The 11,023-nt window shown below is 38.5% G+C and overlaps 1 protein-coding gene across 2 annotated transcripts; it reads right to left on the minus strand.

The window, feature by feature from the left end:
- Positions 1 to 739: 739 nt before the first annotated feature.
- LOC149873142 (pantetheinase-like) lies at positions 740 to 10,699 on the minus strand. Of its 2 annotated transcripts, none has more exons than XM_090031458.1 (7): positions 10,403 to 10,699; positions 10,197 to 10,327; positions 6,820 to 7,012; positions 5,254 to 5,542; positions 3,995 to 4,368; positions 2,162 to 2,205; positions 740 to 1,839 (listed from the first exon to the last, which is right to left on the minus strand). In XM_090031458.1, exons 1-7 carry the CDS (start codon positions 10,613 to 10,615, stop codon positions 1,833 to 1,835), a joined length of 1,251 nt encoding a protein of 416 aa, XP_089887584.1. In that variant the 5' UTR covers positions 10,616 to 10,699; the 3' UTR covers positions 740 to 1,832. The 2 variants fall into 2 exon arrangements, with proteins under 2 accessions (XP_089887584.1, XP_089887583.1); XM_090031457.1 differs by having other exon boundaries at positions 2,162 to 2,332; positions 10,403 to 10,696.
- Between the last annotated feature and the right edge of the window lie 324 nt (positions 10,700 to 11,023).

Below are 11,023 nucleotides of genomic sequence, written 5' to 3' on the forward strand. Positions count from 1 at the left end.
TAAAGAGAGCATGACAAGGACCTTCCCTGCTCCCAAATTCATGGAAATTAAAAGAATCACATTTTGGTTTGCTACCCACAAGCACAAGGCCTGAAGCCTTTATTGTGCATTACTCACTAGAATTTTATTAAAGCTACTTCCCAGTTTCTTAAAAAGTTTTAGTCAAATTTCTGTGAATTTCATCCTTTCAAATAGGATATTTTTCCTGCTAATGCTCTCCATTCTCGTATCTGTTTTTTGACTTTTTCACATAACATGCATTTGTATAGAGTGGCAGAGCTTGGTTAAAATAAGTATTTCCTTTACCTTTACTATGGCTGTCTTGAGATTATCTAGAATTAAGATGACTATATGGAAATCCCAGAAATCCAGGACATCAACCAGGAAATCTGGGAGACAGCTTCCCTCCACCCCCTGCTCTTCTGGTGCTCTCACGTGTCATTTGGGGTGAGGAAGTATACCGGGCAGACCTGCAAGGTGCTTCATACCATTCCACTTACCGGCCAAACTGCTCCCAGAGCCCCTGCATTTCTCGGACACCTATTAAAAATTCTCAAGAGGCAGCCAGGACCAGCCTCTCAAATCCCACCTAAACCAGGACATAAGGTCACCCTATGTAGAATGGTTACATTTTAGTGACAATACATAAGCATAAAACTGTATTTTAGTTTATCTTGTGCAATATCTAGTTGCAATATTTAATATTTGCTTAGGTATGTCCATAAAACAAACAAAAAAGGAATCAAGCAGTATTTTTATTTTAAAAAGTATGTTCAGAACAATATTGAATTACAATTACACATACCCACATTTGTTCTTACATAAAGTAATCTAATCCAAAAATACCTAGTTTAATAGCACTGTAGAGGCCCCACTCCACTATAATTTAAGTACTATATCCCAATCTTACACATACTTGCGCAAGTGCTCTCAGTGAATCTAATCAGTCTACTAATTCAAACAGGTTAAGCATATACCATAATAAACTGAATTCAGGATAAAAGCTTAAAATATAGTCAGAACCTCAGCACAGATTTGAAATCCATGACACAATGACTGCCATTTCTTTAAAAAGGGCATTTCCCATGCATTTAAAATGTGCCCATAATATACAATGCATAGGAAAAATATGCCACATCTAGAAAACTCAGCTTTTTGAAACTGCAATTTATTGTAATGGGATAACCTACTAAAAGGCACACTTATTTGAAAGTCATATTAGTATATTTGGCAAAATATATTAACATAGTTATTTTCCAAATCTGTGAAAGATGTTAATACTTGATCTAATTAATTATTTACCTAAACTTCTGTTTTTTCTAAAGACTCATTTAACACATACCTAACAAAATCCCAGATATGCTATTATTTACTTCAACTGCTACAGAAATTATATGGAGTATTAAGAAGTCAGGTTCTAAAGGGAAATTTTACTGCTTGGGCCAATGTCTGCTGAGATAGGGCATGAGTCTTAAGCATCAAGTTTTTAGTTCATCCAAATGGTAGCAGGATCAAGCCTGTCACAAGCAGAGGCCATCAGCCAGTGAAGACAATGACTGATGGACACTGACTTATTCAGTGGCATTGAAATGGAATCATGACAGCAAACCAATGTAGGGAAACTACAGAACGATTTTAGAAGAGGAGAGATAATGATAGTACTTAACATTCTTCAGTGTTATGCAGATGTTACGTTCTAAGAAGGCATCAATAGTGACATTATGGGGAAGCCTGCTGTGGGTGTGGTGGGTCCTTCTCATACCACCTCCCAAAAAGGGCCACTGTCAAGACCGGCTTGGATGTCCCATTCTGGCTTATCAGACGCCCATCACTTAATATCTAGTTAGAGAAAGAAGAAAGGTAAAGAATACTATTAACATTCCAGTAATACTGCACTGTGAAAGGCAACAACAAATTATTAATATGTTCCAGCTGAACTGCCTTCTTGGAAAAAGGCACACATGCTGTAAAGAATAAAAAGGAAGCCACAGCAGTAGCCACCTCTCAGCTGATCCAATTAGTAAAGTAGAGGGTGTTTAATACACCCAAAATGTCTAATTAAAAGAAAATTGTATAGTACTGGCCCACATTCTCTTACAATAGGGACAAAGGACACAATCATATGAAATCAGTTTTAAACAGTTTGAGGACATCCTCTTACCTGAAACTCTCCTGGCGCCAGTTGAACCCCACTGAGCAAGACTTCTGGAAAGACATAACTAGTGTCAAACGTGCCACTGAGGGAGAACGCCTCAAACCTGGTCTGAGCAGTAGCTACTGGCTGCCCACAAGTTTTTAAATCTGTGCTCTTACACTTCAGCAGTGTGCATATCTGTGGAGAAGACAGCGATATATTTTAGGAAACTTACAGTAATTGAGAACTAGCCTTGAAAGCAATGAGAAAAATCTTTCATTGCGATGCTATTGGAAAAAGTACAGACACACTTAATTAAGCCAGTTATCAATTCTCTGAAGCTTTGCAATACAATAGAATTCTACACCCAGTACCACAATGTTTCATACACGCTTCATATCCCTTCATATACACAAGTGTTCATCTTCTATTGGAATGGTTTGTGACCTGCAGCTCTGTCTTAGTTTCCCAGAAACACAAGGATATTTGCATGCCTTACTGGTAATATTGCAAGGAGCCATTTAAGTTTATACAGCACCAAGCAAATGGCAAGGACTAACTTGATTACATCCATGCTCTAGATTCTTCATTTTGTTACTGTTATCACAAATAAATGATCTTGTGATCTTCATTATGAGCGTTATCTCTGATGATGCTAGTATTTATAGCCAAAACCAGCTCTTCCACATTACTTAGTCTACATGCTAAGTCAACAAGCTCTAGATTCATTCATTCATTCATTCACTCATCATACAGGCTCACGGTAAAACCCAGACTGTAGTTCTACTAAAGCTAAACTGTGTCCTAGAAGAATAGCATGTGTTGCCTTTTACAAACACTGAAACTTCTCTGAACCCAAAGGATAGGGATAAACTCCAGACATTTGGGGGAAATGCTTTAACTCACAACACTTTACACAAAGTGCCATGAGTTAGAGCTCCCTTCACCCAACAGATGTTGGGTTGTGGGGCCTGGAGCCTGCCTGCACTGGCCCTGGCCAGCAAGCAGGGGTGATCTGCCAGCCTCCCAGAGGGCTGCCAGACCACCACTCTCCCCAGCCCCGCCCCTCCCAGGTCCAGCCACGACAAAGCCAAGCTGGCAGCTGTGTACTACCCCTTTCAAGAGGCTCGGGCAGGACCAGGGGAAGAGGGTGTCCCTTTCCCATTCCTGTGCTGAGCCTCTTGACAGCAGCAGCATGCAACTCCCAGTTGGGTTTTGCCATAGTTAGAACTGGGGGCAGGGGGTAGAATGCAGCCCCCTTGCCTCGCAGGCCTGGCCTGGCTCCCCACAATACCTCAGCTGGGTAGCTGGGGTGGGTGACTGTGAGGTTCGACCTTCCCCTTCTTCACTCACTGCACAGGGAGGATACTTTCTCCTCTCTGTGACAGCCCTGTGCATGCAAAAAATGAACCCTCAAGGAAACCTGAACAGGATCCCTCATGCACTGTGTTCTAGAATGCCTTCCGCAAATAGTTGATTTGTTGAGGGGGTTTTTTTCATGCAACTGGCCATTTTAAAAGTGCTTTACAGCTGGGAATGTACATTGTCACAGCTGTAGAGCACTTTCAGAGGCCAGATTGCGCAAAAAATGTAAACGTACATAAGCACCCTTAGTGCTTGGGGTGTCAAAGACATTGCAGATCTCAGATGACTTCAAAATTGTAGGAAGAGCTGAGAAGGAAGATCCTAAAGTCTGTTAAGACTTCTTAAGAAAGTAAGTTCTTATTTTTCAAACACTGCTTTTAGGAAAGCACTTTGATGATGTTCCTACATACCCCCTGGAATAGGTGTGAAGAAGCTGTATATGAAAAAGGAATGCCACAGCCCTCCATCCCAAAAATGAGTAGTAAAAAGCTTTACCTGCAAATAATATTCGCCTTCAACAATGTGGAGCCCATCAAAGGCACCTAGCACATAAACTTCATCCTCTCGCTTCTCTGCCATTCGGTAGCTCAAATGGCAGCAGAGGTCCTTCTGGCAAACGGTATGATTTCCTTCAATCTTGGTAAGCTCCATGAAGGTAAACAGATCATAGTAAATGACTCCAGTGAAGTCTTGATCAGTTGGTGAGAAGTGTTTTATGCTTGTGGCATATGAGCTCCAGTTGACAGCAGGAGGGTAGGTGGGAGAGAGATGAGGCCGTGAGTTCAGTTGTGCAATAAGGAGTTGACCATTCTCTGTTTCTGTATTGTAATGGTATGCTATGGGTCCATTTGGTCCGTATATACCACTCCCTGTGAATGCCATGTAGGAAAAAACAATCAATGGTTCTATACTTCTGATTGCATTTTTAGCAGCAAGCTATATTCTGACAATATTAAACTAAACTGCACAGAAATTAAAATAAAAGTAGCACTTTTATAAACAATAAACTCAATCCACTAGTCATTGCAACCAATGAAAACTGAACCAAACTCAAAAACAGTTTTGTGATGCTAAATTGGTGCTAGCTACATTCTGATGCTGATATTAATAAAATAGCCACACATTAAATGCCACAAAATATACCATCCTCCCAAAACAATATGCCAATGTTATTTTAGAAATAAGTACAAACAGCTCAGAATTGCATAACTTGCCTCAGGGATAAAAAGTTTAGTATTAACTCTGTTGGAATTGCTCACCCTCTCCCAAGTAATGCTAAAATAATGACCTGGACAAGCCTTGTAGTTGGAAAGGGAAAGATATGCCAATTCATTTTTATTTACCAACTCTACAAATCTAAACTTCATCCTTTAGATGCATCAGCTCATATTTTATAATAGTGAGTGAAAATCACCCATTGCAGCTTGATTAAAAGTATTTATAAGCACGGAGTCTCCATCTAGTGGCGAGGATCATTTGTTACTTCAAAGTAACAAGACAGTATTATTGCTAAAGAACAATGCAGCCTTTAATTGGAACACAAATATAAGAGTTCAGGGGAATCAATTAATTAAAACCATCCAAAGGTTTAAACATCCAAAATTAATGTAAAACATTTTAATTTTCAAGTTTAACATTTTAATTTGATTGTAAGTACCAGTATTCATTACTAAGCCCATGACACTACAAACACTTGCATACTTGCAAAAATTTAGCAAGCTAAGGTACTATCCAATTAAATCATCATAAGTTACCTGTCATATCCACACTGGAGTTACGTGTATTTGCTGAAAGAAAGTTGACACGCATTCCCATAGCCCAGGCAGAGTGAAATTGAATAGCTGACAAAAGTGGCAAAGTATTCCCCCAAGCTGTTGGGAACAGCACAGTATCCACCTGTAATTTACTTGCCAGGACCACAGCAGGATCATGGAAAAGTATGTCTGCACAAGTGAAAACACCAAAGTTTCCAAAGGACGTGTTGAAAGTCACATACTCTGGCTCTGGATAATTAAAATATGTTTCAGTAATGAACAAGTTGTACTGTTCATGTAAAAGAAGAAAGGAAAGAAAAAAATTAAGATGGAAACTGAGCCATATAAATTAGAATTTAATACACTTAAAGATGGTCATATAAATAGGGAATGGAGTCTACTTTTTTGTTAGACTTCAAAACTTCATTTTAAATCAGGCCAAAATATAAGACACAGGAGAAGTCAAATATGACTAAAACCATGCCAGGGTTCTGTTAGTCCGCATCATATTCTTCCCCCACTGCAGAAATAGTATGCCCCAAATTTCCCTCATGCCACCATGCTAGGGACTCTAAGTATGAAACTCTTCTCCACAGTCCTCTTCATTTTCACCCACACCATCCTTATTCCTCTTTTATTTCTCTCTGAAGGCATCAACATATTAAATTGGATGGGAGGGTACAGTGAGAGGGATTCTGTTATACTGCAATCATTCAACTCTTTCCTTTATAGAGAGATTCGTAGGTTTTGTAGCTGCTGACTCTGATAACTAGATGTCAGGGGCTCTGGTATCCCCGATATTCCCATTTGTAGGCATCAGATTTTTCATCAAAAATAGGCTTCTGCCCACCCAGTCTACACTGAAATAATACTGGGATGAATTCAAGGCTTAAACTTAGCTTACTACCTATAGGTACGTACACAAGTACTAAGTTAACTTAAAATAAAGCGACTTAACTAATTCATTTTAACTAAGCCTATGTATGTTAAGCCATGTCAGATTGTATACACATACAGCTCCTTGACATGGTGGAAGTCATCTTGTGAGTGAAGTTGACCTAACTGTGACTCAAGATAATACACTTTCAAGGTGTATTATCTCGTACCTCATTTAAGTTAACTCTACTGCATACATGTGTGTACACTCCAGCAGTTAAGTCGACTTTAAAAAGTTAAATCAGTTTACCAGTCAGAAAGTTAGTACTTGTATATGCACAGTAGGAATCCAAGTAGATGTTGCTTACAGTTCGTGGGCAACCTTGGGCTGCCTTTCGTCTCTACTGTTTGTGAAGAAGCAGCAACTTGTGGTTGCTAACTGAAAGAAGAGCTAATTCAAACAAGAGTGGAAGGTTAACTTTTGAAAGGTAAAGTGCAACCACAGTAAAAAGGGAAGAGCACAATTCATCATACTCCCACATTAAAAAAGAGTAACTGCCTATGCTCTCTTAAAGCATTAAACTCTGATATTTTACATGGCACTAAAACTATGGTGAAATAATATTTACAACTACGGTACAATTGAAACGAATCCATTATTGAACTGAACATTGCAAAGTAATTTCTGACCTTATGGTAATGTGCCACCAGCTTCCCTTCTGAATCAAAGACAACATCAGTATTGTACTGATAGTGACCATCTTCGGGACACTTGGGATCACTGGAATTACAGGGCTTCTTGTCCCCAATATTAGCAACCACATAGATGGAGTTGCTTCTTGCCATGCAGCTGAGTCGTTTTTGCACTGGGGCAGGACCAAATCTAATTGTCAGAAAAGAAAAAGTCAGTACAAATTCTAAATTTAATATTTTGGATCAGAAGAATGATTATGTCAAGCAATACATTCAAATAAAAGACTGGGTATTTGGCGACTGGGTATTTGGAAACAGATTTTATTTATAAAAACAAACAAAAAATCTAGAATGAAGTATATTTATGTACGATTAAGCAAAGAAAAACTAAATTAAGCTTAGGAGTACATATCAGTGTGAGGGCACAAGAATCAGTAGTGATATGATTATCCCCAAAAAACAAAATTATAAATCAGAAAATCCAGAGTTTGTTCTTTAGAAAATGCATAAAACTTTGGAGATGTTAAAGTATGCTTGTGTGAAGCTTAATACTGGGCTGGAGAAATGTTCCTCATTAAAATAAAGGATACCTGCTCAAAATGTTGTATTTTTTTTTAATTCCATCTGTAGGTATGTATGAATCTAAACTGATCAATGAACCTTGTTAGTCTGCCTTTATAAGGTTAATATAAGGCTTCAATTAGGTAAACCCTCAGATTTCAAATATAAAAGAACCTGCATTTAAGGACAAACGAGGTTTGGTTTTTCGCATGCTTTTCTCTCTTCTCAGAGTTCTCTTGATACTTAATTTTGACATTTCCTAACTTATGAGCACTTGGCTTTATAATCTTCATTGTTCTTTTAATGCATTTTTTTTATAAACTGATCTCAGTGGGAAGAAGGACTGGATTTTAATTAGCGAGGAGAAACTGGGTGAAGAAGAAACAAGGAAAAGAGTGGGGAGTGAGAGGATGCCCTTAAACTCTGGTGTCAATTGGCATAATGTGTGGTGATGCAAGAATGACTATTTTCCACAGTTCTCCAGGAACATAGAAATAAAAGGGTCCTCCTGGGCCATAAAATCTAGTCCCCTGGGTTTGTAGGCAACCATTTGTCCAGAAGGGTCCCCAGGAGCCTTAAGGTCCTCTTACATGTTCCAACCATAAAGCCTCCCTTAAAAAAGAAAACCCTACCATATAATAAAGATAAAGCTTAGGGGAAATATGGCACAAAATTTGTTAGCTAGGCTCAGAGGATCCTAGGAAATGGATCATGCTCTGTGCTACAGAGGGAAGCAAAAAATCCATGGTCTTTGTCAATTTGACTTGAGGGTAAAATTCCTCTCTGTTTTGACCCAGTCTCATGAACAGAAACCTCCAGCCAGGTATTTGAGATGTTGTTAAAAAAACAAATAGCACACCCCAATGAACTCTTACCTCTAGCTGTGGCCAATGCTTCAGGGGAAGGAAAATGAGACACATGGTAATTACGGGTCCAAGGACACTCTGTCCTATCACATTAACCTTCTGTGAACTTGTCAAACTTCATCTTGCAGCAACTGAACTTTCTCGTTCCATCTCTTTTGTCTAAAAGATGACAGAACCTTCTGGCTTCTGATGTAAATAGCCCATTTGTGTCATTTGTGTCCATTCAATCTTGGGCTAATGTTATTCTTTAATTTAAATATCTCTTCTCCCTCTCTTATAGCTGCATCCCAAATGTACTTTAAAAAGTAATAATATTCCCTCCCAATTTCATTTTTGTTAGTTTAACCAAGTCAAGTTCTTTTGATCTCCTTTGAACATAACAAGTAAAGCTGTTTTGATTTCCCTCATGATATAGGTCCAAAATAAATAAACTAAACTAGAAAAGGTACAAAGAAGGACTAATTAGGAGATTGGGAAAATAGAGAAGTTAAGTGATTAGACTTGTACACAATATTCTAAGTGCCAGTAGTCTTATTTTTTGGCCTTTAGGTTGTCGCCAAATACCCTTGCTAGTACAAGTACGAAATAAATGAGCAGTAACAACTGTACAATAGCATCCTGTGTAGACACACCTGCTGAGAACAAACCCTTGTTACATGGAAAAAAAATCAACTAAAATGTGCTTCTAGTGTCATCTAGTGGCAGAACCTTAACACAGCTAGTGCCTAATACTATCATTCACCTGCTCACCAGAGCACCCCAAGGGATGACAAGGACCAATGGTCACAAACTTCTCCAAGACAGTTTTAGGCTGGACATAAGGAAAAACTTCTTTACTGTCTGAGCCCCCAAGGCCTGGAATAGGATCTCTCCTGAGGCGGTGCAAGCACCTACTCTGGACTCCTTTAAGAAGTGTTTGGATGCTCATTTTGCTGGGATTCTTTGACCCCAGCTGAGTTCCTTGGGACAGGGGGCTGGATCATAGGTCCCTTCCAGCCCTAATGTCGATGAAATCTATGAAATCTATCAAGATTCCAGTAATCTTGCTATGTTAAAATACTGTTAGATATAATGTCTGAGGATTTTAAAAAATAAATTTTGAAGAAGAATATTATGATTTCAAATCTCACAATTTTTTTTTATTTATACAGAAAATAAATTGGCAAACTTCCCCTGCTTGGAAAAATCTTACTGACCATTGATGAAACACAGAAGCAGCCAAAATAAATACACACAGGGTTCAGAGGTCCTTCACTAAAGAAATTAAAGTTCAGTTTTAAAGATTTGTTTTTAGTACTACAGCTTATGCAATTAAATCGGACTATGTTCCCTCAATTGTAACCTAATACTTATTCAAGTAAGTGTATTTCCCCCTCTTAGAATATATATTTAATGTTTCCAACAATTAAAGGAAATGTGACCTTGAGAATATCTATTTAGAAATGATAACAAGAGTTGTCATTTAATAATTAGGTAGCAGTCAAAGCATGTTTTCAGAGTACTATGAAGTTTACTATATCATGTGTAATTGCTCAAATCAGGTTCAAATTAAAAACAAAAATACCACAATTTGTGTATTTTCAACTTCTGAGCAGGTTTTCCCTTGTTTTAGGAATAAACATCTCGTATGCCTCATTTTCACACTGGAATGTGCATGGAACACATTGAATAAAGAAAGCCTAATTCAGTATCATACTTATTTTTTTCTTCATTTCTTTCTTAAATATTGACCCCAATAAGTACATTAAATAAGCAAGACATTTTAATTAGACTAAACTGCAAGAGGGAAGAGAGAGAGGGGGGGAAAAGAATAAATGAAGTAAAGATGACTCATTACAAATGCATAATATCTATTCAGCATTTGTCCCACAGTGCTAATACAGATCTGAATGAAGATTTTTTTTTTCCCAACAAATCTGATCCTATTTCCAATAGCAAAGGCAATACCTTTCAGGATCAGTACAGGGAATCCAATTCACCTGTGGATCTGGGACATCCTCCAGGTAGGGGTAAATAGTTTCCCTCGTGAAGACCCAGCCATAAATGCCATCTTCAGGGGTCACAATGATGTGTGCTCCCTAATAAAAACAGATGAAGTTTAAACAATCTTCACCAAAATAAATACCTCTAATTACTGTACAGTCAGACTATACCTGCTGGGCTGCTGCTTTGACAGCTATTTCCAAAACATCCATATTTTTGTTCATCAGCTCCAAAGCATCTTCAGGAGAAACTGGTAGGTTGGTTTCCTCAGACAATATAACAGAGTGCTCATATACAGCTGCGATGTAGCTATCTGAGGCATAGGCCTTAAGGACAGACAGAATGAAAACTATGGCAGAAAAATGAGTAGGGGAACAGCCCATGTTGGAAGCTTCTTGGGTGCTCAGAAATGTGGGCAAGTGCAAGCAAAGTTAGAAGCTTAAAAAAGAAAATAGATTGACAAACTTTGGAAATTTCCATTTGCTTTTAAATCAAGGTATCCTATTGTGGGAAGCTAATATTGTGCAACCATTGCCACATCTAGAAAATCTTAGGTCAGAAAGGCCATAGAAGTGCAGGCATCCTGAAACTGAGTCACTGTGTTCACAAACAAGTAATTGCACTAAAGCCAAGCAAAGGCACAGCACTGCAAATTTGGAAATAGCACATATCCAAGGCAGAAAAAATGCTGTGAATTCAAGGCTGGTCAAGCTCACAATAGTAAAATGAAGAGGGGAGAACTGGGAAATAACAACAGCAGTGGTAGGTCCCCCAGAAGCCAGCCGGCTCCC

This window comes from Crocodylus siamensis, chromosome 1 (assembly GCF_052110815.1).
Source record: "Crocodylus siamensis isolate JL-2025a chromosome 1, ASM5211081v1, whole genome shotgun sequence".
Lineage (NCBI taxonomy): Eukaryota > Metazoa > Chordata > Crocodylia > Crocodylidae > Crocodylus > Crocodylus siamensis.